General features: G+C 38.5%; 1 protein-coding gene across 2 annotated transcripts in view; it reads left to right on the forward strand.

The window, feature by feature from the left end:
* The window catches only part of nup214 (nucleoporin 214), a 66334-nt gene that overhangs the window by 31957 nt on the left and 6877 nt on the right, over positions 1 to 27500 (forward strand). For both annotated transcript variants that reach the window (XM_056458882.1, XM_056458883.1), the window contains exons 22-31: positions 862 to 1137; positions 1506 to 1667; positions 10965 to 11067; positions 18262 to 18328; positions 18427 to 18505; positions 19149 to 19227; positions 19422 to 19474; positions 21042 to 21971; positions 23494 to 23967; positions 27137 to 27207. In XM_056458882.1, coding sequence (XP_056314857.1) covers positions 862 to 1137; positions 1506 to 1667; positions 10965 to 11067; positions 18262 to 18328; positions 18427 to 18505; positions 19149 to 19227; positions 19422 to 19474; positions 21042 to 21971; positions 23494 to 23967; positions 27137 to 27207 — 2294 coding nt within the window. The remainder of the gene's footprint in view (positions 1 to 861; positions 1138 to 1505; positions 1668 to 10964; positions 11068 to 18261; positions 18329 to 18426; positions 18506 to 19148; positions 19228 to 19421; positions 19475 to 21041; positions 21972 to 23493; positions 23968 to 27136; positions 27208 to 27500) is intronic.

Raw genomic sequence — 27500 nt, forward strand, 5'->3', positions numbered from 1 at the left:
AACTGATAATCAGTGAATATGAGCTGCTTTCACTTTCGAAATGCGCTTTAAATTCCTCCCATTTTGGCCTTTTTAATTCTTGTGAACACATTCAGTCAATTTGACAAGGCTTCAATGTTCGTTCTTGCTGTCAATAGCTGAAGAAATGATCGATAAAAGGGGTTTTTCACCTTTATTATGATAGGACAGTAGAGATTTCATACAGGAAAGTATTGGGAGCAGAGAGAGGGGAAGGATCGGCAAAGGACCTCGAGCAGGGAATCGAACTCGGGTCGCCATGAGCACGTCTGTGCTATATGTCTATGCACAGTACCACTATGCTATTAGCGCCGATGGTCAAATGTTTCTGATAAGCCGCTGTGACAGCTGCAGGCGCTGTGTGACGTGCGTGCATGCAAGGGGGAATCAGATTGGTCCAGGATTCAGATTTGGATACAACTGCAGCACTGCATGTTCCTCCATGTCCCGTCAGTGATGGGTCGTTCTTGAATGATTCGTTCATTTTGAACAAATCTTTTATATGACTCATGGAGTGAATCATTCATTTGCGCATGGGCACATTTGTGCAAGTGGAGCTCGCGTGCTACCTTGGAGTGGTCTGTTGTGGCCTCAAACCATATTGATATGAAAGATATCGGGTAGTACCGCATCGCATATATACCCTGAACTCGATATACCACTCAGCCCTATGTATTAATATATAAAACTGTATATACATACAGAAAAAAAAACAATTAGACAATTCTAATTCTGATTAATACATATACAAATAAAAAAACAATCGCCGAATAACACAACTGTACATTCATATGCTGTGTAATAATGTTTCTGACTAGTCCTCTCTCTCTCTCTCCCTGTCAGCGAACCTCTCTCGCTCGGCCTTCCTCTCTCCTCAGTTCTATGAGGATCTGGATGACGTGAGCTCCAGCTCGTCTCTGTCTCAGCCTGTTGAGGATCCCGAGGACAGACTGGCAGTGGCGGAGGAAGAGGACGAGCCCCTGCCGGTCCCGCTGCTGACTCCGGCTGTCCCCAGACACCCTGCAGTGGTGCGGACGCCCTCCATCCAGCCGGGCTTCAGCATGCAGAGCAGCCCCTTCAGCAGAGTGCAGAGCGGCCCTATAAGCACCATCAGCACCGGTCAGTCTCCATCAAACAGGAGCATTTAGACTTTATACTGTAAAACTCACTTTTATAAGGGGTTTAAGCGCAGTTATGTGTGTGTGTCGGCAGTGTGTGAATATCTCCAGCCTCTAATAGTGAACGTGAATTAATTATATTTGTTATAATCAGACTTGATGAATGAAACACTTTGATTGACATTCTCCCTCTGTATGTGTCATTAGAGGGGGAAAGCCCCGCCCACTAGTGCCCATCTCTCCATCTCATTAGCATAAACAGCAGCCCTGAGTGAGAAGCAGCCGTCTGTCCATTAGCCATTAGAGTGTTTGAGCTGCTGAAGATGATGCCAGCATAGACTAAGAGTGTGTCTGCTGAATGTGTTTCAGTGCCGAAGATCAACATGGACAGTGCAGACAGCACAGCGTTAGCCACAAAAACAGTCAAACACGGAGCTCCGCCCTCAGAGAAGACCACGCCCACAACAATCCCCGCCTCTCAGGCTGCAGCAAGAGCCGCCCTCAGCAGACACATGAGCAGCCAGAAACCAGGTACACACACACACACAAATAGGGCTGGGCATTTAATTTCCCCGTATGAGAAAATTGATTTCACCATAACAATATCTTTCACAATATAGTTTTTAACAAAGGTAGTTATTCCAGAAATGCCTAAAAGCGCTTTATATAATAATAAATAAGCTTGAATATTTAAGAAAAAACAAGCACTTGATCTTATTTAATTATTTAGTGTTTTTTTTACCTAATAAATATAATAAACAAAATATGACTTTAGATGAACAACAAATTCCACAGTTTTATGTGGACAAACTTTATTATTATTATTATTATTATTGTGAACATTTCTCAAGTAACATCTTCTCACAGATATCAAATATATGTAAAGTTGGTAAAAGACCCTTGATGTACAAATCACAGATGATCAGTGGGAGGAAGCTTGGAAAAATGCACTGTCCCTAAGTGTATGAAATAGAGTAAAAGCAATGCAACTGTAAATTTTAGATCGGGCTCACATCTCTCACTCACGGAGGCACAAGTTTAAAGAGAAGTCGTCACCGATGTGTCTGAAATGTAAAACAGAGGACAGAGACCCTGTTCATAGTTTCTGCCTTTGCAAAAAGTTCTGGGCCATGATTGAATAAGAAATCAATGGTATCTTATTGGTCTTGACTCAAAGCAAATGCTGCTTGGGATATTAGCCGAGATGAAGACGAACAAACATAAACAAACACTTTGCAAGTTCCTGACATTTTGTGCAAGAAAATTTATTCTTCTGAACTGGAGAACGGACAAAACTCCTACAAGTCTTTATGGCACAGGGTAATACTTGAATATGTAACACTGGATTTACACTTGACTTGTGTTTACACAACAAAGACGTTTATTTCATGAGAGGTGGGATCCATTTTTGTTGTATATGGGTTTAAACACAACCTCCATACTCATCAGAGTGTTGATTTGATGAGGTCAGATCTTGTGAAGGTTTGTGGTATATGAATATGCAATATCTCTAATTCTTTGTATATAATATTCATTTATAATGTTTATATATTTATTATATAATATTTATATAATTTTATTTATTATTTTTATATATATATGAATGAGCAATATCACACACGAGTAGCAGTCCCACCAGTGCTGATATACTGCCATATCTCACTGCTACTCGTGTGTGATATTGCGTTTATACAACAGTTCGATGGCACAATCGTGTATATAAATAAGAAAATCAAACACAGACAGTCTAAAAACCCCTTTTTATTAGGAACTACTTTCTTCCGCCATTCATTCACATCTGCAGCTGACGTCAGAACAGCAGAAGCCGTTACTAACTCACCAACGTCACTTTAGAGCTAGTGTTTGAGTGATTCTCTATAGCCTAATCTCTAAAGTAATGACAAAAGAGCTGATTTTGCTCACACTTTATTATTTAAGTGTTATAAGGCTGAACGTGACATGAAATGCCCTCCATCTACAGAGATATCTTCTTACAGTGTTGCAGTGTGTTAGGGAGTAATACACAAAGGGTAAAGAGGCTGTACAGGTGCTGATATTGCTTAAATATCTCACGGCTATCAGCCAATCAGATTCGAGAACCAGACAGAACTGCTGTATAAATATAAATATAAATATAAGTCACAGGAAAATAACACTTAAGTATGAAAATATAAATATGTAAACACTTTTTGAGGAAATATCCAAGTTTTTTTTCTCTTCAAAAATACAAAATAAAAACGATTACGATTCATGTATAAATAATGAAACTAAGTGATCACTTGTTGAAATTATAAAGTGGTTTACAACACAGATCGTGTCCAATGGAGCGTCTTTCTCAGCCTCACACATGTTGACTGCGAGTTATTTAATAGAAAAAATTAAATTACGGTAAACACTTCAGGGTTTAACGCTAAGAATTTTTTCTACTGGTCCGATCAGGCCAGTGGTTCAGATTTGGCCCCACCAAAAAAAGGGAAGTTAACAGGTATTTCTTTAGACGCATATTTTATATAATGTGTCAGAAATAAAGTGTGTGAATCTGGAATTTCAATACTTTAAAAAATGTTAATAAAAGTGTCATGCTAACAAAAAGAGAAGTACGGAAAATGTGCAGGTGTTTTATTGCGGTTCGAAATTTAACAAAAGGTGGCTGACTGTGCAAAACATCACTTCACACGTAAATGTCTGCTTCCAAGACGTTAGAAACAGACATTTCTTTTAGCCTTATAATTTGATGTTGCCGCCATGTTGCCATTTCTTCGCTGTACTGGTTGTTACCAGGTTATGGAAAAAATAGCATGCTCAAAACATTAAATCAGATAAGAGGAACCGGAAAGCAATATGGTGTTTAAGACATCACAGAGAGGGTAGTGTTTAAAGACTCAAAAGCACTTAAAATGCATGCAATTGACAAATAGTAACAGACAAATTAACTGTTAATGACAAGGCAGCACTGTTCCAATCAGACCAGTGATAGTCCTGTCTACTGTCCCAAGCATCTCTCACGCTGGCCCTGGGCCACCAGGCAGTCCTTATTGTTGTTCACTGCACTTCATTCTAGGAGAGCAATATATACTTCCACACCGGCCAGCCCTACACACTCATTTCTTTTTTGTTATTAATCGTTGTATCATAATAATAACAATAATAGTTTACTTAAATTCGATGTATGTGTTACGGGTCATTCTTGATCTTTCATGTGACTCGAGAACAATGAGTCTTCTCATGGAGTGATTCGTTTATTTGCACACGCGCACATTGTGCTGGGATAGGAAAAGATTAGTTCATTTTTTAAGTCTTCAGTCAGGTTTGATTTGTTCATTCGTCACATTAAAGACATAAACCAATCATATCACGGAAAAAGATTTGATCCGTTCATTATTTGAGTCTTTACATGCTGAACATGATGAATAAATGACTCGAAAACTAGCTACCACTAGCTCAGTGTCTTTAGTTGTGCTTTTTTTAATCAGTATTTAGCTTTGTGTCAGTTAATATGTCACCAATGTTACCAGATCAAACCTAAAGTGATGATGAGGTGTTAAAATGTGTGGAAAGAGTCTTTAAAGAGTTCTTAAAAGGTATTTGGTTTCATTCTCTGACCCCTGTATGTGTCCATCACTGATGAGTGTATGTTAGTAGAACTGAGCTTCAGCTGCAATGTGTGTTCTGAACACCAGGAGGCAACAGACACCAAACATCAGACTTGATGATGCCTTTTCAAAAAGTTGTAATGTTTAATTAAATGAGTGATTTTGTTCAGCTACAGTGCATTAAATTGATAAAAGTGTCATTAAAGATATTTATAATGTTTAAAATGTTTAAATCAACTTTCCTCCTTTAATTATATTTGAATCTTAAAGTAATTAAGTTTACATAAAAATATAACACTGATCAACGCTGATAAATCAATGTTGTTTTACAGTCTATTAACAGATATTTTCCATTGTAATAATCATCAAATAAATTCAGCGTTGGTGAACAGAAGACACCATCGTTATTTGTCTATATCTAGTATAATGAGTGCATAAAAGATATGAAAAGTATATATAAAATATAATTATAAAATGTTTATATAATATATAAATGATTATAATATGTGTAAATAAGCAATTAAGTAAACTATAGATGTAATATGTATAAATAAACAATTTTTATTGTAGTTTTCTGAAATCAGGTTTAAATGTTGTGCAGAGTACAATTGCAAACAAAAGTATTCCCCTTTTGTTGTAATTTTCAGAAATGATATTGTCTAATGCAAAAAAACTACATAATTTCTGTCTATGTAATCAATAATCTCTTTATATGTTTTATTTGTGCACCATCTCTGTGCCATTCTGTAGAATACATATTGAAAGTAGTGTATTTAAAGCATAGTTTATTTTAAAATTAATAACAGTGACTGTTTCTGTGCTCATAATGTCCTCTAAAACATCACGTCAGTCAGCCAGAATCATTATATAATGCTGTAATTAAGTTATTATTGACTCTGAAACACACTGATGTCACCGTGAGCACAACTCTGACTCTTATTTAATGTGCTGAATGTTATGAATTATATAAGTGCTGCACAAGAGTCAACAATAGCTGCTACCATCCGCCTATTTTAATGTGCATTTAGGAATATTGCTTTATTTACAAAACTGCTTAATGGAAATGCCAAGATTGGTGAATGAATGAACACAACTGAACAGGAGAAACTTGTTATACAATAATAATAATAATAAATGCAGACTGTAAACCGATTTAGTGAGTGAAGTCTGAGCCTGCGCTTCATCAGTCTGTGTGTGCTGAGATTCAGCTTCTGCCAGATGATTTGACAGATATAAATGTGTGTGTGAGGGTCTTTGTGTCATTAATGTTGGTCTGCAGATATAAATGTGTGTGTGAGGGTCTTTGTGTCATTAATGTTGGTCTGCAGATATAAATGTGTGTGTGAGGGTCTTTAGGTCATTAATGTTGATCTGCAGATATAAATGTGTGTGTGAGGGTCTTTGAGTCATTAATATTGATCTGCAGATATAAATGTGTGTGTGAGGGTCTTTGAGTCATTAATGTTGGTCTGCAGATATAAATGTGTGTGTGAGGGTCTTTAGGTCATTAATGTTGGTCTGCAGATATAAATGTGTGTTTGAGGGTCTTTGTGTCATTAATGTTGGTCTGCAGATATAAATGTGTGTGTGAGGGTCTTTGTGTCATTAATGTTGGTCTGCAGATATAAATGTGTGTGTGTGTGTGAGGGTCTTTGAGTCATTAATGTTGGTCTGCAGATATAAATGTGTGTGTGAGGGTCTTTAGGTCATTAATGTTGGTCTGCAGATATAAATGTGTGTGTGTGGGTCTTTAGGTCATTAATGTTGGTCTGCAGATATAAATGTGTGTGTGAGGGTCTTTGTGTCATTAATGTTGGTCTGCAGATATAAATGTGTGTGTGTGTGAGGGTCTTTGAGTCATTAATGTTGGTCTGCAGATATAAATGTGTGTGTGAGGGTCTTTGAGTCATTAATGTTGGTCTGCAGATATAAATGTGTGTGTGTGTGTGAGGGTCTTTGAGTCATTAATGTTGGTCTACAGATATAAATGTGTGTGTGAGGGTCTTTGAGTCATTAATGTTGGTCTGCAGATATAAATGTGTGTGTGAGGGTCTTTGAGTCATTAATATTGGTCTGCAGATATAAATGTGTGTGTGTGTGAGGGTCTTTGTGTCATTAATATTAGTCTGCAGATATAAATGTGTGTGTGTGTGTGAGGGTCTTTGTGTCATTAATATTGGTCTGCAGATATAAATGTGTGTGTGAGGGTCTTTGAGTCATTAATATTGGTCTGCAGATATAAATGTGTGTGTGTGTGTGAGGGTCTTTGTGTCATTAATGTTGGTCTGCAGATATAAATGTGTGTTTGAGGGTCTTTGTGTCATTAATGTTGGTCTGCAGATATAAATGTGTGTGTGAGGGTCTTTGTGTCATTAATGTTGGTCTGCAGATATAAATGTGTGTTTGAGGGTTTTTAAGTCATTAATGTTGGTCTGCAGATATAAATGTGTGTGTGAGGGTCTTTGAGTCATTAATGTTGGTGTGATCAGATATAAATGTGTGTGTGAGGGTCTTTGAGTCATTAATGTTGGTCTGCAGATATAAATGTGTGTGTGAGGGTCTTTGTGTCATTAATGTTGGTCTGCAGATATAAATGTGTGTGTGAGGGTCTCTGTGTCATTAATGTTGGTCTGCAGATATAAATGTGTGTGTGTGTGAGGGTCTTTGAGTCATTAATGTTGGTCTGCAGATATAAATGTGTGTGTGAGGGTCTTTAGGTCATTAATGTTGGTCTGCAGATATAAATGTGTGTGTGAGGGTCTTTGTGTCATTAATGTTGGTCTGCAGATATAAATGTGTGTGTGAGGGTCTTTGTGTCATTAATGTTGGTCTGCAGATATAAATGTGTGTGTGAGGGTCTTTGTGTCATTAATGTTGGTCTGCAGATATAAATGTGTGTGTGAGGGTCTTTGAGTCATTAATGTTGGTCTACAGATATAAATGTGTGTGTGAGGGTCTTTGAGTGATTAATATTGGTCTGCAGATATAAATGTGTGTGTGTGTGAGGGTCTGTGTCATTAATATTAGTCTGCAGATATAAATGTGTGTGTGTGTGTGAGGGTCTTTGTGTCATTAATGTTGGTCTGCTGATATAAATGGGTGTGTGAGGGTCTTTGTGTCATTAATGTTGGTCTGCAGATATAAATGTGTGTTTGAGGGTCTTTGTGTCATTAATGTTGGTCTGCAGATATAAATGTGTGTGTGAGGGTCTTTGAGTCATTAATGTTGGTCTGCAGATATAAATGTGTGTGTGAGGGTCTTTGAGTCATTAATGTTGGTGTGATCAGATATAAATGTGTGTGTGAGGGTCTTTGTGTCATTAATGTTGGTCTGCAGATATAAATGTGTGTGTGAGGGTCTTTGAGTCATTAATGTTGGTGTGATCAGATATAAATGTGTGTGTGAGGGTTTTTGAGTCATTAATGTTGGTCTGCAGATATAAATGTGTGTGTGAGGGTCTTTGCGTCATTAATGTTGGTCTGCAGATATAAATGTGTGTGTGAGGGTCTTTGTGTCATTAATGTTGGTCTGCAGATATAAATGTGTGTGTGAGGGTCTTTGAGTCATTAATGTTGGTCTGCAGATATAAATGTGTGTGTGAGGGTCTTTGAGTCATTAATGTTGGTCTGCAGATATAAATGTGTGTGTGTGAGGGTCTTTGTGTCATTAATGTTGGTCTGCAGATATAAATGTGTGTGTGTGAGGGTCTTTAGGACATTAATGTTGGTCTGCAGATATAAATGTGTGTGTGTGAGGGTCTTTAGGTCATTAATGTTGGTCTGCAGATATAAATGTGTGTGTGTGTGTGAGGGTCTTTGTGTCATTAATGTTGGTCTGCAGATATAAATGTGTGTTTGAGGGTCTTTGTGTCATTAATGTTGGTCTGCAGATATAAATGTGTGTGTGAGGGTCTTTGTGTCATTAATGTTGGTCTGCAGATATAAATGTGTGTTTGAGGGTTTTTAAGTCATTAATGTTGGTCTGCAGATATAAATGTGTGTGTGAGGGTCTTTGAGTCATTAATGTTGGTGTGATCAGATATAAATGTGTGTGTGAGGGTCTTTGAGTCATTAATGTTGGTCTGCAGATATAAATGTGTGTGTGAGGGTCTTTGTGTCATTAATGTTGGTCTGCAGATATAAATGTGTGTGTGAGGGTCTCTGTGTCATTAATGTTGGTCTGCAGATATAAATGTGTGTGTGTGTGAGGGTCTTTGAGTCATTAATGTTGGTCTGCAGATATAAATGTGTGTGTGAGGGTCTTTAGGTCATTAATGTTGGTCTGCAGATATAAATGTGTGTGTGAGGGTCTTTGCTTCATTAATGTTGGTCTGCAGATATAAATGTGTGTGTGAGGGTCTTTGTGTCATTAATGTTGGTCTGCAGATATAAATGTGTGTGTGAGGGTCTTTGTGTCATTAATGTTGGTCTGCAGATATAAATGTGTGTGTGAGGGTCTTTGTGTCATTAATGTTGGTCTGCAGATATAAATGTGTGTGTGAGGGTCTTTGAGTCATTAATGTTGGTCTACAGATATAAATGTGTGTGTGAGGGTCTTTGAGTGATTAATATTGGTCTGCAGATATAAATGTGTGTGTGTGTGAGGGTCTGTGTCATTAATATTAGTCTGCAGATATAAATGTGTGTGTGTGTGTGAGGGTCTTTGTGTCATTAATGTTGGTCTGCTGATATAAATGGGTGTGTGAGGGTCTTTGTGTCATTAATGTTGGTCTGCAGATATAAATGTGTGTGTGAGGGTCTTTGAGTCATTAATGTTGGTCTGCAGATATAAATGTGTGTGTGAGGGTCTTTGAGTCATTAATGTTGGTGTGATCAGATATAAATGTGTGTGTGAGGGTCTTTGTGTCATTAATGTTGGTCTGCAGATATAAATGTGTGTGTGAGGGTCTTTGAGTCATTAATGTTGGTGTGATCAGATATAAATGTGTGTGTGAGGGTTTTTGAGTCATTAATGTTGGTCTGCAGATATAAATGTGTGTGTGAGGGTCTTTGCGTCATTAATGTTGGTCTGCAGATATAAATGTGTGTGTGAGGGTCTTTGTGTCATTAATGTTGGTCTGCAGATATAAATGTGTGTGTGAGGGTCTTTGAGTCATTAATGTTGGTCTGCAGATATAAATGTGTGTGTGAGGGTCTTTGAGTCATTAATGTTGGTCTGCAGATATAAATGTGTGTGTGTGAGGGTCTTTGTGTCATTAATGTTGGTCTGCAGATATAAATGTGTGTGTGTGAGGGTCTTTAGGACATTAATGTTGGTCTGCAGATATAAATGTGTGTGTGTGAGGGTCTTTAGGTCATTAATGTTGGTCTGCAGATATAAATGTGTGTGTGTGAGGGTCTTTAGGTCATTAATGTTGGTCTGCAGATATAAATGTGTGTGTGTGAGGGTCTTTAGGACATTAATGTTGGTCTGCAGATATAAATGTGTGTGTGTGAGGGTCTTTAGGTCATTAATGTTGGTCTGCAGATATAAATGTGTGTGTGTGAGGGTCTTTAGGACATTAATGTTGGTCTGCAGATATAAATGTGTGTGTGTGAGGGTCTTTAGGTCATTAATGTTGGTCTGCAGCTCTCCATGTTTGCAGATGTGAAATGTTGTTGTGCTGATTGTCAGTCCTCCATCAGTCCGTCATCACAGTGCTTCAGTATTCTTCTTCTATTATTATTCCCTCCAGAACTGTCTTGATCATCTGTCTGCGCTCCCTTCTCACGCCTCCAGAAGCCACTGCGTTCATTGCGTTTCCAGAAAAGGCAAACATGTTGATTTTTCTCCAGAAGAATGGTTAAACTGAGAGTCATTTTCCTTCAAATCATTGTCCAATCTTTTACAGGAAAATGAAAACTATTTATTTGTTTCATAGTTTTTGGTTTAGTTTTATTTTATATTAGAAACGTAATAATAAAATAAAGTGTTGTTAATTCTGTTTACTGAACTGATAAGTGGTATAGATAAAATTTAAAACCTTAACAATACCCATCCTTACGTTTAGTCTTGGTCTTCTGACTCATTTATTAGAGGTGAACACACACCACAGTGGAGAATCCCAACAGTGCAGCACACTCCACTTCTCTCAGTGAGATCTGTGCAGGAGCAGCAGGAGGAAACCCTTTATTCACTGATGTTTTATGAGATACTCCAGTTTGGTGCATTATCTCTGCATGTAAACACTGCTGGTGAGTGTAAATGAATGACCTGTGTGCTGTTTGTTCCTCAGGAGGGTCTCTGACAGAGTCCACACTGAAGACGGTTCCTCAGGTGGTGAATGTGCAGGAGCTGAAGGATAAAGGTCCACCTGTACCTGTGTCCACCGTCATCAGGTGAGAGACACGAGGACACAGTTTGGGCTGTTTTCACACACACACACACGCACGCACGCACGCACGCACGCATGTGTGTGTGTGTGTGTGTGTGTGTGTTTGAGTATTCCGTGTGTGTTTAAGGATTTGGTGTTTGTGTGTGCACATATTCTGTGTATGCATGTATTCTCTGTGTCTGGGTACATGTTCTCTATATATGTAAATATATAGTGTGTGTGTGTGTGTGTGCGTGCATATTCTGTGTATGCATGTATTTTGTGTTTGTGTGCGTGTATTCTTAGTGTGTGTGCAAATTCTATGCATGTGAGTGTATTGTCTGTGTGTGTGTGTGTGTATATGATGTGTTTATGTGCATGTATTCTGTATGTGTGCGCCTGTATTTTGTGTGTGCGCATATTCTCTATATGTGTGTATTTTGTGTGTGTGCGTATTCTCTGTATGCATGTGTTCGTGTGTGTGTGTGCGTATTCTGTGTGAGAGCATATTGTGTGTGTGTGTTTGAGCATATTTTCAAAATGTGTGTATTTTGTGTTTGTGTGTGTGTATTTTCTGTGTGTGTGCGCATATTCTCTGTGTGTGTAGAGTGTCTGTGTATGCATGTATTTTGTGTTTGTTTATTCTCTATGTGAGTGTATTGTCTGTGTATGTGTGTTTGTGTGCATATATTCTCTGTGTGTGCGCACATATTTTGTGTGTGCGTCCGCGTATTCTCTGTATATGTGTATTTTGTGTGTGTGTGTGCGTCCGCGTATTCTCTGTATATGTGTATTTTGTGTGTGTGCATGTGTGTGTGTGTGTGTGTGTGTGTGTGTATTCCCTGTATATGTGTATTTTGTGTTTGTGTGCATGTATTCTGTGTGTGTGTGAGCATATTCTCTGTGTGCGCATGTGTATTCTTTGTGTGTATGGGTGCATATTCTTTATGTGTGTATTTTGTGTATGTGTCAGTGTGTGTGCGTGTTCTCAGGGTTTGTGGGTGAGTGTGTGCGTATTCTCTGTGTGTGTGCGCGTATTTTCTGCGTATCCATCTATTTTGGCTATGTGTGTGCGTATTGCCTTTTTACCTCTTTTTGTTTGTGTGTGTGCATCTGAAATGAGGCCATCATCAGGGTCAGCTTGGAGCATGCGTGTGTGTGTGTGTGTGTGTTTATTATGGGATATGTCCTGTTTTAACCTTCCCCCATGCGCTCATCTGCCCTCGGGTGCATTTAGACTTTAAACGCGTGTGTATTCAGTCCCTCTGTTTTCTGCAGCGCTGCATGATGAACCACACACACACACACACACACACACACTCTACAGCAGCTGACCTGAAACCCCATCAGCAGAGACATGACCATCAGAGGATTACAGCATTAATAACTTTGAATAATCATAAATTACCGTTTGACTTCTACATGAACTGTGCGGTCACATGACTACCCATCTGTCAATCACAGCGGCAGTGAACAGGAAGTGACTTTTCAGTTTCCTGCTGGGTGTTGAGGCTGGTCTATTCTGTGCAGGTTTCATGATGCTAGATGTGACCCTGGATTTTACAGGCAAATTTCAGACATTAAAAGTTATGGAGTTTTTATACATATACACTCACTGGCCACTTTATTAGGTACACCTCACTAGTACCGGGTCGGACCCCCTTTTGCCTTCAGAACTGCTTTAATTCTTCATGGCAGAGATTCAACAAGCTACTGGAAATATTCCTCAGAGATTTTTCTCCATATTGATCTTGATAGCATCACACAGTTGCTGCAGATTTGTCGGCTGCACATCCATGATGCCAATCTCCCGTTCCACCACATCCCAAAGCTGCTCTATTGGATTGAGCTCTGGTGACTGTGGAGGCCATTTGAGTACAGTGAACTCATTGTCATGTTCAAGAAACCAGTCTGAGATGATTGGTGCTTTATGACATGGTGCGTTATCCTGCTGGAAGTAGAGAAGATGGAGACACTGTGCTCATAAAGGGATGGACATGGTCAGAACAATACTCAGGTAGGCTGTGGTGTTGACACCATGCTCAATTGGTACTAATGGACCCAAAGTGTGCCAAGAAAATCTCCCCCACACCATTACACCACCACCAGCAGCCTGAACCGCTGATACAAGGCAGGATGGATCCATGCTTTCATGTTGTTGAGGCCAAATTGTGAGCCGAGCATCCGAATGTGTCAGCAGAAATGGAGACTCATCAGACCAGGCAACGTTTCTCCAATCTTCTATTGTCCAGTTTTGGTGAGCCTGTGTGAATTGTAGCCTCAGTTTCCTGTTCTTAGCTGACAGGAGCGGCACCCGGTGTGGTCTTCTGCTGCTGTAGCCCATCCGCCTTAAGGTTGGACGTGTTGTGTGTTCAGAGATGCTCTTCTGCAGACCTCGGTTGTAACGAGTGCTTATTTGAGTTACTGTTGCCTTTCTATCAGCTGGAACCAGTCTGGCCATTCATCACGTTCAAAGTCTCTTAAATCCCCTTTCTTCCCCATTCTGATGCTCACGTTGAACAGCAGCAGATCGTCTTGACCATGTCTACATGCCTAAATGCACTTAGTTGCTGCCATGTGATTGGCTGATTAGAAATTTGCATTAACGAGCAGTTGGACAGGTGTACCTAATAAAGTGGCCGATGAGTGTATATCCTCCAGTTTATTAGAAAGTGATTATTTTGTTCTCTTTTGTTTAATTCACATCTATAAAATTATCATTAACACTTTACAATAAAGATGTATTAGTTACTGCATTAGTTAACATGAATTAACAGTGAACAACACTTCTGTGAAGTATTGGTAATGTTAACTAAACGTATGTGTGAATGCAGAATATATTAATTAAGCTTAGTTAATGTTTACTGTCAAAGCATTTCCCCTAAATATGAGTCAGAATAAGATTTATCAGCACAAATCATCACATTTGCTGAAACACAGAGAAAGAGGAGGCCAAATTAAGCCTCAAAATCTGCCCAGAGTGGATGAAAACGACCCAACAGCACACAAGGGTTAATTTGATCAGCATTTATGGTCATGGTGTGACATCACTTCCTGCACAGAAGGCCTGTCTCTGTTTGATCTCAGCGGAGTGTATCGCATGTCTGTGTGTTACTGAGTGTTGTGTTACACGTGAACAGCGAGACGCCGTGTGCGTGTGTGTGTGTGTGTGCGTGTGTGTGTGTGTGCGTGTGTGAATGCACAAGGCGGAGAGTCCCATGCAACTTTAACCCAGACCACATGCATTATTAACACTCGAGGACACACACACACACACACACACCTCTTTCCTAAACACAACCCTCACAGAAAACAGTCAAAATGCTTCATTCTGTTTGATTTATGAGCCGTTTTCCCTGATGTGGACCCAAAATATTAACTGGTATTGCTATATTTGTGGGGACGTCATTTAGTTTCTACAATTAAAATCATTTTATATATTATTTTTACAAAATTCTGTGCACAAACAGCCTAAAAATGTCCGCCGATTCTGTCTGGCTCTGCTAATGGCTAATAGATTATGTCATACAGTGTTGTCCCCAGTTTGAACTGTGTGTGTGTGTGTGTGTGTGTGTGTTTGTTCATTCGTTCCTGTCTGTATTGATTTGTTTTACTGGTGCAAAAAAAGAGAGATGGGAAACGTTCACACACACTCTCACTTACTCACTCTCTCACACACACACTTGTGTTAAATTGTCTTGTTAGCAGTGCAGAGGTCAGGTGACCATAATAATGGGGTCAGTGTGAATGCTTGAGCTGTTTATAACGTCGCTCTTCTTCATCCTCATCATCACATGAACATCAGACACTGCTTGCACCTGTGTTAGGTGTGTGTGTGTGTGTGTGTGTGTGTGTGTGTGTGTGTGTGTGTGTGTGTGTGTGTGTGTGTGTGCCGGATGTTCATCCCGCAGGACACTTTCCACATCAGTTTCTGACATCAAGAGCAAACACAAAGCGTCAGAGCATCAGAGCTCTTTTGTTCAGATGTTCAGGCTATTTTCAGATGTATCCCGAAACACAGGCGCTCTTCAGTGAACGTGGACACTTTTAAGGAGCCGTCCTCACAAAAATCACCGTTTACATTTAGTTTACTCAAGTAAAACATTAAAGAAGAGATTAGCTGAATCATTGTAGATCAGTGTTTATCGTTTAGTTTTTTTAGATTAAACAGAACTACAATAGACAGCCCATTCAGAACAAGCACAATAACTATAAAGACTAAAGATAAAGATTTACCGATAAAGACGTCGTCTGATAATCATTCTGAACAGCAGAGTTTAGACCATAGAGAGGTGGATGGGAGATGGATGGACGAACAGACAGATAGATGGAAGAATGGATGGATAAATGGATAGACAGATGAATGATAAATAGACAGATGGATGGATGGATAGATGGATGGATGGATAGATGGATAAATGAATCGATGAATAGATAGATGAATAGATGGATGAACAGACGGATAAATAGACAGATAGATGGATGGATGGATGGATAGATAGATAGACGGGTAGATGGATGGACAGATAGATAGATAAGATAGATAGATGGATGGACGGATAGATGGACAGACAGATAGACAGATGGAAGGATAGATAGATGGATGGTTGGGTCAATGGATGAACAGATGGATAGAAGGATAGATAGATAGATAGATAGATAGATAGATAGATAGATAGATAGATAGATAGATAGATAGATAGATAGATAGATAGATAGATAGATAGATACTGTATATATATAGATAGATAGATAGATAGATAGATAGATAGATAGATAGATACTGTATATATAGATAGATAGATAGATGGATGGATGGATGGATAGATGGATAGATGGATGGACGGATGGACAGACAGACAGATAGACAGATGGAAGGATAGATAGATGGAAGGATAGATAGATGGACGGTTGGATCAACGGATGAACAGATGGATAGATAGATAGATAGATAGATAGATAGATAGATAGATAGATAGATAGATGGATGGATGGATGGATGGATGGATGGATGGATAGACAGATGGATGGATAGATAGATGGATGGTTGGATCAATGGATGAACAGATGGATAGAAGGAGGGATGGATAGATAGACGAATGGATAGATAGATAGATAGATAGATAGATAGATAGATAGATAGATAGATAGATAGATAGATAGATAGATAGATAGATAGATAGATAGATAGATAGATAGATAGATAGATAGATCTCCTCAGGTATCTAGTGCTAGTTTTGGGGTCTTTGTGTAGCATCCTTTGCTGGGGGAGATAATTTGTGTTTGTTTTCCCCCTCACTGACTGTGATTGGTTTATTTGCTGTTTGATTAGATAGATTACATGAGCTGGATTCACTGGTTGTGTGGGTTAGAAACTCACTGAAACTCACTCGCATAAAGGGAAAAACAAGCAGACTGTTGTTTGTCAGTGTGGACAAATATTATGGTTATATATTTATTTATAGACCATTACAATGTGGTGATGTCACTGGCCCGTGACCATTTCCTGTTTATTGTAAAGCTATTTCATAATTGTAAAAAAAAAGGCAATCCAATCATAACTTTACATTAAAACAGCTATCATAACATTATGCATCAATATTTAAAGCTTTTTAAATTGCTGAAAGCTGTGGAAATTAACAATGTATAACAGGAAATGCATTAGGGACAGTGTTATTGTTTACTTTAATCTTTACAGTGTTATTGTTTACATCTCTCAAAGTGGTCTATAGTTATCATGTATGGTGTTAACACGCCTTAAACCAATGCTTGTGGATCTGATGATACTCTGAGCTCTTGTGAAGTGAATTGATCAGTTATTTACAGTGATTTTAGCTTTAACCAACAGCCTGGGCAAACAGTTCTTGGTGTGCGCTCCAGTGTGTGCACCATACCAACTTATAATATGTTTTTGAGGTTTACTGATTTCTCATTTTTTGCTTGTGATGTGCAGAGACGTTGACTGCTTCGAAAGCTGCCTCATTTAAAATGTGTCATTGTTATTATGCTCTGATGGCCAAATTTATATTGGCCAATAAATGCTATTTTTAATGTTATCATTATTGCCCCAATAACAAAATTAGGCTGATATTATTAAGCCAATAAATCTTGTTTTAGATTTTTTCATTAATAAATAGTCTTCTTCCATTGAAGTACTTCACGTGTTTGCTGCCCGTTTGAGTTATTTTACTGGTATTTGGATTTTGGTTAATGCTCAGTGACTTGGTGGCTTTATTTATGCATTATTGTTTATTTGTCAAGCAGTAAATTTTATTTATATAAAGGATATTTTTGTAATCACGTCAATAAAAGTTGATTGGCTAAAATATCAGCTGATTTATCGGTTAATGGTCAAATTCCAAATCAAGGCAAGGCAGGTTTATTTATATAGCACATTTCATACACAGTGGCAATTCAAAGTGCTTCACATAAACAGGTATAAAAGAAACAAGTATAAGAAAAATAAAAACAAATAATAAGAATGGTAACAAAACATATAATAATAAAATAAATAAGCATAAAAACAGATAAAATGTGTTATAAAAGAATGAAAAAGAAGAGAAAAACATAAGTTCGATCTGTCGGATGTAGCACAGTGCTCATTCAGTGAAGGCACAGCTAAACAGATGTATATCAGTGCATCCCTAGTTATTATTGTTACTAGAAGTAGTAGTAATAATAATAATAATATATAATATAATGAGATATTATAATAATAGATTTGTATGTTTAAAGATAGTCGAGTCATTCGTTTTATTGCATTTTTACAATGTAGATTGTGTCAAAGCATCTTAAAGGAATAGTTCACCTACTCACCTATTACTTTTTTCGTTCCACTTTAAGCTTCTTTCTTCTGTTGAACACAAATGAAGGTATTTTGAAGAATGTTGGAAACCTGTAACCATTGACTATCATAGAATTCGTTTTCACAACATGGATGTCAGTGGTTACAGGTTTCCACCGTTCTTCCACATACAGTATCATCTTCTGTGTTCAGCAAAGTAAAGGGTGAGTAAAAGATGAGGGAATTTTCATTTTTCGGTGTAAATTCACTCCAACATAAAGAGAATAGTAGTTGAAAGCTGGTGTAGTTCTAGCTGAGTTTAAACCGATTCAGTTCAATCATTCAGAGAAAATGACCCTTAAATGTTGTTTTAAAAGTCTGTCCCCTTACCAAGCGTTGTCTGATGATCGTGTCTTATTTTTTTTGTGTCTGTAGTGCGTCTGTTCCTGCACCGGCGGCTCAGGTGGTTCAGCAGGTTCTGGCAACAGTGGAGGCCAGTAAAGTGAGTCACAGCATGCGAAAATAACTTTAAACCACCCTTTAACAGACTTAATTCTAACAGGTCAGGTAGTTTAGTGTAACCATTGTTTTCATTTGCAGACGTCCTTTCAGGGTGCAGTAAAGGTCTCTGCTCCGCTGGCCGGTCCTGCACAGGCCACAGCAGCAAACTTTGTGTTCGGTACGTACAAGTTCACGCTTTCATTAAAAACACAGAGTGTAAACGTTAAACAGGTGGCAGTATGTTGGTCTTTACTAGCAAAATAGCTGATTTCAATACCAAGTCAGAATTATTCACCTTCCTGTGAAATTTTCTTTTATATTTTCCCCCAATTTCTGCTTAACCGAGAGCAGATCTCAACACATTTCTAATCATCATAGTGTTAATAACTCATCTCTAATAACTGATTTCTCTTTGTCATGATGACAGTAAATAATATTAGACTAGATATTTTTCAAGACACTAGTATTCAGCTTAAAGTGACATTTAAAGGCTTAACTAGGGTAATTAGGGTAAAGTTAGGGTAATTAGGCAAGTCATTGTATAACAGTGGTTTGTTCTGGATACTATGAAAACAAATATACAGCTTAAGGAGGCTAATAATATTGACCTTAAAATGGGTTTAAAACAATTAAGAACTGCTTTTATTCTAGCCGAAATAAAACAAATAAGACTTTCTCTAGAAGAAAAAATATTAGAGGAAATGCTGTGAAAAATTCACTGCCCTGTTAAACATAATTTGTGAAATATTTATAGAATATTTATGTAAAAATGCATGCAGAAATGTGAATGTGCATCAATATTATCGTGTTTTTTGCTTCAGGTGTAGCTGCTAAACCCGACGCAGGAGCTGCTTCATCTGTCAGCGAGAAGAACGCAAAGAGCTTTTCATTCTCTCCTGCGTGAGTTTTTAACATTACTGTTATCATCACCTTTCAGTATGGGTTGTAGATCTACTACTGTATATATTATAATGTTCATACACCTGTGTGCCTCATACACCTGTGTGAGGTCTTCTGATGTACTGGATTATGAAGATAATGTTTTTGTTGTTTGCATATAACTGTTTAGAGACGGTTCAATCTGCTTTTCGCAGGTCATCTGGGTTCAGTTTCACCTCACAATCACAGGACAACAACAACAGTCAAGGTAGTGGCTCCACGTGTGTCTTGTTTTATTTAGAAATGCAAGCAATTTATTTTACATTACGTTATTTACAGTTAAACAGTGTAATAGATAGGAAATGTTAAGTTTGGATTTTTGGGAGTATTTTACAGCCCCTCTCGTGTTGATCAGTTCAGTTTTATCAATCCATTAAGCCGATCTCCATATCTGGTAGGAACTATTTTAGCTTAGCTTAGCATAGATCACTGAATTGGATTAGACCATTAGCATCTCACTCAAAAATGACCAAAGAGTTTAGATAATTGTCCTGTTTAAACTTTTCTGATGTGTGCTAAGCCCGACAGAACAGTAAACCATGTGCAGAAGAGCTTTAAATAGCAAAATTGTCAATTTTATTTGATTATTTTTATTTATAAGTTTGCTTTATTTACAGTTAAACTGTAAAAGTTAGCAAATGTAAAATTTGGAATTTTGGGAATATTTTACAGCTCCTCTAGTGTTAATCAGTTCAGTTTTATAATTTTTTAATCCATTCAGCCGATCTTTATATCTAGCAGAACACTTTTAGCTTAGCTTAGCATAGATCATTGAATCAGATTAGACCGTTAGCATCTCACTCAAAAATTACCATAGTGTAGATCATATTTATATTTAAAGCTCCTCTGTAGTTACATCATGTGTTAAGCCAGACAGAACAGTAAACAATGTGTAGAAGAGCTTCAAATATGAAAATTGTCAATTTTATTTGATTATTTAATTCATAAATTTACTTTATTCACAGTTCACCAGTGTAATAGTTGAAGAAAACGTTACATTTGCAATTTTGGGAATATTTTACAGCTTCTCTAGTGTTGATCAGTTCAGCTTTATCATTTTTTTAATCCATTCAGCCAATCTTCATATCTGACAGGAACACTTTTAGCTTAGCTTAGCATAGATCACTGAATCAGATTAGACCATTAGCATTTCACTTCAAAGACTGTCCTATTTAAAGCTCTTCTATAGTGTACTAAGCCGGACAGAACAGATTAGGACAATTATCTTTATTCTTTAGTCATTTTTGAGGGAGATGCTAATGGTCTAATCTGAATCAATGAATTATGCTAAGCTAAGCTAAAAGTGCTCCCGCCTTCAATGAGTTTCTTTCTTCTGTTGAACACAAAACAAGATATTCTGAAGAACACTGGAAAAAGCTCTTGTTGACGTCCACAGTCAACAAAAGTCAGAGTCTGTTTTTCTTCAGTATATCTTGTTTACTGCTCAACAGAAGGAAGAAAAAAGTGGAAGATGAGCAGTGAAATGATGAAATGAGGACCAAATGTTCATTTTTTGGCTGAACTGTCTCTATTAGTCTGTAAATAACTGTTTTAAATTGTATTTTCTCCTCAAAATCAGTTTTTCCACCAGTCAGTTTCCCACCTGAAACACTTTTAATTACCTCATATATACATTGCAGTCTGTGTACAGGAAAATTATACATTAAAACGCGACTGTTATTTATTCATATACTTATTTTTATTTTTATGTCTGCACTGTTTTTACTTTGTACAACTTGGCAATAAAGCTCTTTCTGATTCTGATTATTTTACAGCGAAGATCTCCGCTCCACCAGGCAAGTTCTCCTTCGCAAGCGGTGCTGGAGCCAAAATGGCGTTTGGCCCTGTAGTGTCAGAGGAGCCGTTCTCCTTCTCAAAAGTATCGTCTCCAGCAGCAGCACCCGTGATCTCTGCTTCTCCTGAACCTCCCAAAGCTGCAAAACCCAGCACTGGAGAAACCCTCGGCAGCTTCTCTGGTTTACGAGTCGGCCAAACCGAAGAACTCCAGGAATCTCCGTCAGGCTTCATCTTTGGGCCTCCAGCGAACGGATCTAAAGGATTCTCCTTCAATCCTGCACAAATAAACCCAGCAGAGTCTGTAAGTCCAGCAGAATCCACAGCAGAGCCTGTGAAATCGGCGCCGACACAAGCATTCGGCTCATCCGCATTCGCATTTAAACCAGCAGAAGTCGCATCTCCGTCAGTAAAGCCAACATTCTCCATTCCCACATCATCATCATCATTTCCAGCAGCCGCCACTTCTTCTTTTGGGAGTCTTCTGCGCGCTCCTTTACCAGAAACGACAACAAATGTTTCTACAAAGCCAGAGATGACAACATCTTCTGAGTTGGCTCCATCTGCGGATGATACCCAATCTCCAGCAGAGCCTAGTACTCCTAAACAATTAGCCGCTGCAGAATCCACCCCTCCAGCCAATACTGAAACCCCTATTCCAGCAGAATCCAGCAAACCTCCATCTCCTCCAGCTGCTGTAGTCTCTCCTACACCTCCTCCATCAGTTTCTCCACCTTCAGAATCTGCTCCGCTAGTCTCCGAACCGCCGTTAGCAGAAACGGTGACAGATTCTCCATCTGAAACCACTAATACTTCAACACCAGCTCCAGCATCCACAGAAACTCCAGCTGCTCCTGCATCCGATAAACCTGGGTCAATCTTCGCTCCTCCATCGGGCGCTGCAGATCAAGGTTATTATAATTTAGCTTTTTTAAATTGTTATTAGTTTTTATTTTGACACTCTTTTAAAAATTTGCAGAAAATGTAATGCACATTTTATGTTTTATGAACGTAATCTTGCGCTGGACTGATGTGTAAAAGCGCCATCTACTGGTGTTTCTCTGAACAGCCGCAGGTCAAATTTACCGCCACTGAATCAGTGCTTATTAATTACGAACATTTTTATTTACTAATTATTTAGTTAAGTTTGTTTTTCGGTGTCTGTTAATTTTGTTTACTTTTTCATTTATAGTTAATTTACTATTTTATTTCAGTTAATGAAAATGTTTTTGACCAATAGTTTTAGTCTTAGTTGTAGTTTTCGTTTTCTAAAATAACCTTGGTTTGACTGTAAAGCACCATCTACTGGTGTTTCTCAAAATAGCCGCGAGTCTGATTTTACACCACAGAATTATTGCTTATGAATTCTGAAAATTATTATTTTGTTTTAGGTAATTTTGTGATGGATGTTAATTTCGTTAAGTAGTACTTTTTAATCCATTGTAATTTTCTTGTTTTACGTTATCTTAAGTGTTTTAGTCTTGGTTTTAGTTTTCGTTTACTAAAATAACCTTGATTTGGTTTGATAAGCACCATCGATTGGTGCTTCTCCAAACAGCCGCAGGTCAGACTTTACGCTATAAAATCAGTGCTTATAAGTTCTGGAAATGATTATTTACTTTTGAAAATTATTATATTATTTTAGTCTTGGTTTTTCAGTGACCATTGTTCATTTCTATTTATTTTTTCTTTCACTTAAGAAAAGATTTTTAAACAATAGTTTTATTATTATTATTCATTTTATTAATAACCTTGGTATGCATGTAGAAGCGCCATCTACTGGTGTCTCTCTGAATAGCCGAAGGTCAAATTTACCGCCAAAGAATCAGTGCTATTAATTACGAACATTTTTATTTGCTAATTATTTAGTTTGACTTTGTTTTTCGGTGTCTGTTAATTTTGTTTACTTTTTCATTTATAGTTAATTTACTATTTTATTTCAGTTAACGAAAATGTTTTTGACCAATAGTTTTAGTCCTAGTTGTAGTTTTCGTTATCTAAAATAACCTTGGTTTGACTGTAAAGCGCCATCTACTGGTGTTTCTCAGAACAGCCGCTGGTCAGAATTTAAGACCACAGAATCAGTGCTTATTACCTATACAAATTGTTATTTTTTTTTAATTATTATATTATTTTAGTTTTTCAGTGGCTTGTTAATTAGTTTAGTTTTTCATGTTTTTTGACCAATAGATTTAGTCTCATTTTTAGTTGTTGTTTACTAAAATAACATTGTTTTGGTTGTAAAAGCGCCATCTACTCGTGTTTGTTGGATAGTTCGTTTTTCAGTGACGATTGTTAATCTCATTTTTTTTAATTTATTGTTTTATTTCACTTAATGAAAATGTTTTTGACCAATAGTGTTAGTTTTTGTTTACTAAAATAACCTTTGTGTAGACACTGTCATCAATCAGTCTTCATCATCTTCTTCTTCAGTTCCAGCGGTGGTGTCCACCGTATCTCCAACACCAGTGTTTTCTTCTTCGTCATCCTCCACCTCAGCATTCGGATCTTCTGCTTTTGGCACCAACTCTGCCTCCTCCGGCTTCGGCAAACCTGCCTTTGGGCAGAGTGCTGGTTTTGGGCCTCCGGCTGCGTCTGGCTCCGCTAGCGGCTTCAGTTTTGGTCAGCCAGCGTTCAGTGCTAGCAGCAGCTCTGGGTTTGGGCCGCCGGCTGCATCCGCCAGTACTGCGCCCCCTAGCAGTGTTTTCGGGCCCTCCACGGCCACCAGCGCCGGGTCTTTCTCATTTGGAACCGCTGGCTCCGCACCTAGCACTGGCTCCGGCCTCTTTGGACAGACTAGCACTTCTGGCTTCGGGCAGCCCAGCGCAGGCTTCGGTCAGGGGGCTGTTTTCGGCAGTAACACCACCACTGCGCCGTCCTCTGGATTCAGCTTCGGACAGCCGTCAGGTGGGGGTTTATTTACATTTATTCTTCTAGCAGATGCTTTTATACACAATAACTTACTAACAAACAAAGAGCAGCTTCTAATTACCAGACAAAATGATTTGCCTTCATGTGAGATTAATGACATTCAAATGTCTTTCAAGTGCTGTTTAACATGTGTTATATGTCAATAATAAATATGTCTTTACCATGATGACAGTACATCATATTTTATTATGCAAAACACTGTTATTCAGCTTAAAGTGACATGTAAAGGCTTAACTAGGTTAAAATTATGGTAATAGAGTGGAGGAACTTGACGTCACCTTGTAGGCTAATCGGCTGCTAGCATAAAGCTGGTTCCCTCGCTAAAATCCCCATAGGATTTTCCCATAGGCTTTTCGAAGACTGCAAATAATAAGCTCTGTGTTCAAACACAGTTCATTACACTTAAACGTTTTGGTCCAGCCGGATAATCCTCAAACAAAAATTCAACTTTGAGCACTTTTGGATCTTAAATGCAAACACAAGAACATTAGCTTACATTCAACATTGGGCTACAAACGGACCACAGTGCCTTCAGGGCGCTCGCCTGTTACGTCAGCACCACCCTTCAAGCTTAATTTTAAAAATACGATCCATGACAATGAGTTAATCTCTCCGTTTATTATATTATAATCCACGCTATATATTATAAACAAATAAATACGTAAAAACACATCAGTATAGACCTGCGTGCCTTTTTTGTTTTGCTTTACGGTTGTAAAAGTTTTAAAACAGTGTGTAAATGTGCCTACACAGTATTATCATGAGACATATTTAAATAAGTGCATCACTCACGTGCATACAGCTCGCTTGCCTTACTAACAGATGACAGAAATGAGGCGTGAGGGACAGGTCTATACGCCTGCAAGTTCCATCATGGAGAACAACATTCAATATTGTTGTTTTTTTTTTTGTCACGAAGTACAGCGAACAGCAGCAAACACAGTCACATATGCTGTACATTTTGTGGAGGAGTGTAAATATTGCAGAGTTAAATGTGTTCAGATGAAGAATAAAATGATGAATAAATCAACTGATCATGTTAAATGACAGTTAAAGTGTGTATTTTTACACATTTATTGACACGTTTGCATTACTGAGAGCAGGAAAGAGACAGGCTGCACTGGTAAGCTGTATCCCCATAATATCGTTTAATTAAAATAAAGGATCAACAAATGAATCTGTCTTGATGGCCTTTACAGGTGAAGGAATTATCTACACACAATATAAATTCCCAATTAGAAAAACAATACTAACTATAAAACACTCTTCATGAAAATACTTAAATCACAGACAAATCCAAATGTCCAACACAAGTGAGCTGCGCTCCAGATCAGCTCGATGACGTATAATGCCTCCGACACCGCCTGTAGTCCCATTTAGCAACTTGATGGCAGCTGTCTGTTTAAAGAAGCGTAACCGATTTAATAACTCAAGAGTGAGCTGTAACTGATGTGTTTCATATCGTAGAATAAAGCATGAAAGTATCTTGAGTTTACGTTAGCCACGGACCTTATATAAGCAATTTTACTGAAATCCCATTGAGTTTGGGACGAGGGAACCGGAACTGCTAAAATCAACCCAGGCTCATTCTGAAAACGTAGTCCCGAGGACGTTTCTGGAGACCGCGAAAAACGTCCCGGGAGGTATGTATTTTTGCAGTTTTTGGTTTTCGCAAATTCGCGAGAGGCCGCTGTGCGTGCCTTTTTGGCTTCTTGGACGTCTTCCGCGAGTGCCGTTTGCGTGAACCCACCAGAGGCCGCTGTTGAACGAACGTCTGTCTGTCCGACTTGCTGAATGATTCCCTTCCTCGAACCCAACCGATTTTACCGATCGACCTGCCCGCCCTAAACCCAACCAACGATTTACAAAAGCCGTCCGGAAACAGAAAAGCCCTCGTCCGATTTTTATATATTTTTTTATTTTTTATTTTTATTTTTTTTTTTTTATTTATTTATTTTTAACCCCGTTTTCGGATTTTACCACACTCTCACCGTGTTATGAACCTCTTCGCTTTATTTCTTGGATTCTGTTTTAGTCTTACCTGATTTCTGGAACCGCTTTTCCCCGGACTCGAACCCGCTCGTCGTCGTGGTCAGCTCCTCTCTGCGTCTCGAGTCCGCCAACACACAGGACGAGCTAACCGGACAAACTGCTTGCGGCGGGAAAGCCCTCCACACGAAGGTAAGCGGTTAGCCGGTGAGCGCTAAAAGGAACGGCGTCATACCGCCCAGCAGCGTTCGCTTAAATGAAATACAGCCATACGTATCTCCGGCTACATAATTCGCAGTCTCCAGAAACGTCCTCGGGACTACGTTTTCAGAATGAGCCTGGGTTGGCTAAAATGCTAACTCGCTTCCGGGTTTTTGTATACAAATTGACGTCATAGTTCCTCCACTCTGTTAGGCAAGTCATTGTATAACAGTGGTTTATTCTGGAGACAATCCAACACTAATATTGCTGAAGGGGCTAATAATATTGAGCTTAAAATGGCTTTAAAACTATTAAAAACTGCTTTTATTCTAGCTGAAATAAAACAAATAAGACTTTCTCCAGAAGAACAAATATTAGAGGAAATACTGTGAGAAACTCCTGAATCTGTTCAACATCACATGAGTAGTATTTGATAGGGAGTCAGTATCGCACAGGAGGGCGAGTAATTGTGTGGTATGAATGGCAGTGAGGGTGGGGAATGTGCAGCCGTCTCGGGTGTGTCTTCACTGCAGGATTTCTCCCATTCCTGCACACACTTTTACATTATAAGCAGCTGATTCGGTGACCTTTGACCCCAGTGACACCGCAGGACGGCCTGTTCTCAGCTGTTTACTGTCTAGAGCCACGCTGAGCCCTGGAGAATGTGCTGATTGATATTATACACACACTTTGCACAGTGATGCATTACAGGGCAGTGTGTGTGTGTGTTCAGGGTTTTTTGTGTGTTGTTTCTGACTGTATGTGTTCAGAGATTGTGTGTGCGCACGTGTGTGTGTGCAGTGATCAGAGACTTAATTCAGTGGTCTGACTTGTGGTCTTAATTCAGTGGTCTGTGTGTGTGTGTGTGTGTGTGTTTCAGTGATTTCTGACTCTGTGTGTGTGCATGCATGTTTTGTTCAGTGATTTCTGACAGTGTGTGTGTGTGTGTGTTCAGGGTTTGGCAGCAGCACCTCCTCCTCATCTGTGTTTGGACAGCAGGCCAGTGGAGCAGGAGTCTTCGGTCAGGTACAGTCCTCACACACACTCACTGATTCAAATGATCCATTCAGTTTGAATCTCCAGCAAACAATTCAGTGATTAAAATGATTTGTTCAGAGTACATTTCCAGTAAACAACTCACTAAATTATGCGTTTAGAGTCAATCTCCCATGAGCAGATCACTGATTCAAATGATCTGTTCAGAGTGAATCTCCAATAAACAAATTACAAATTCGAATGATCCATTCAGAGTGAGTCTCCAGTAAATGACTCACTGATTCAAATGATCCATTCATCTTGAATCACCAATAAACAACTCA

This window comes from Danio aesculapii, chromosome 5 (assembly GCF_903798145.1).
Source record: "Danio aesculapii chromosome 5, fDanAes4.1, whole genome shotgun sequence".
NCBI lineage: Eukaryota > Metazoa > Chordata > Actinopteri > Cypriniformes > Danionidae > Danio > Danio aesculapii.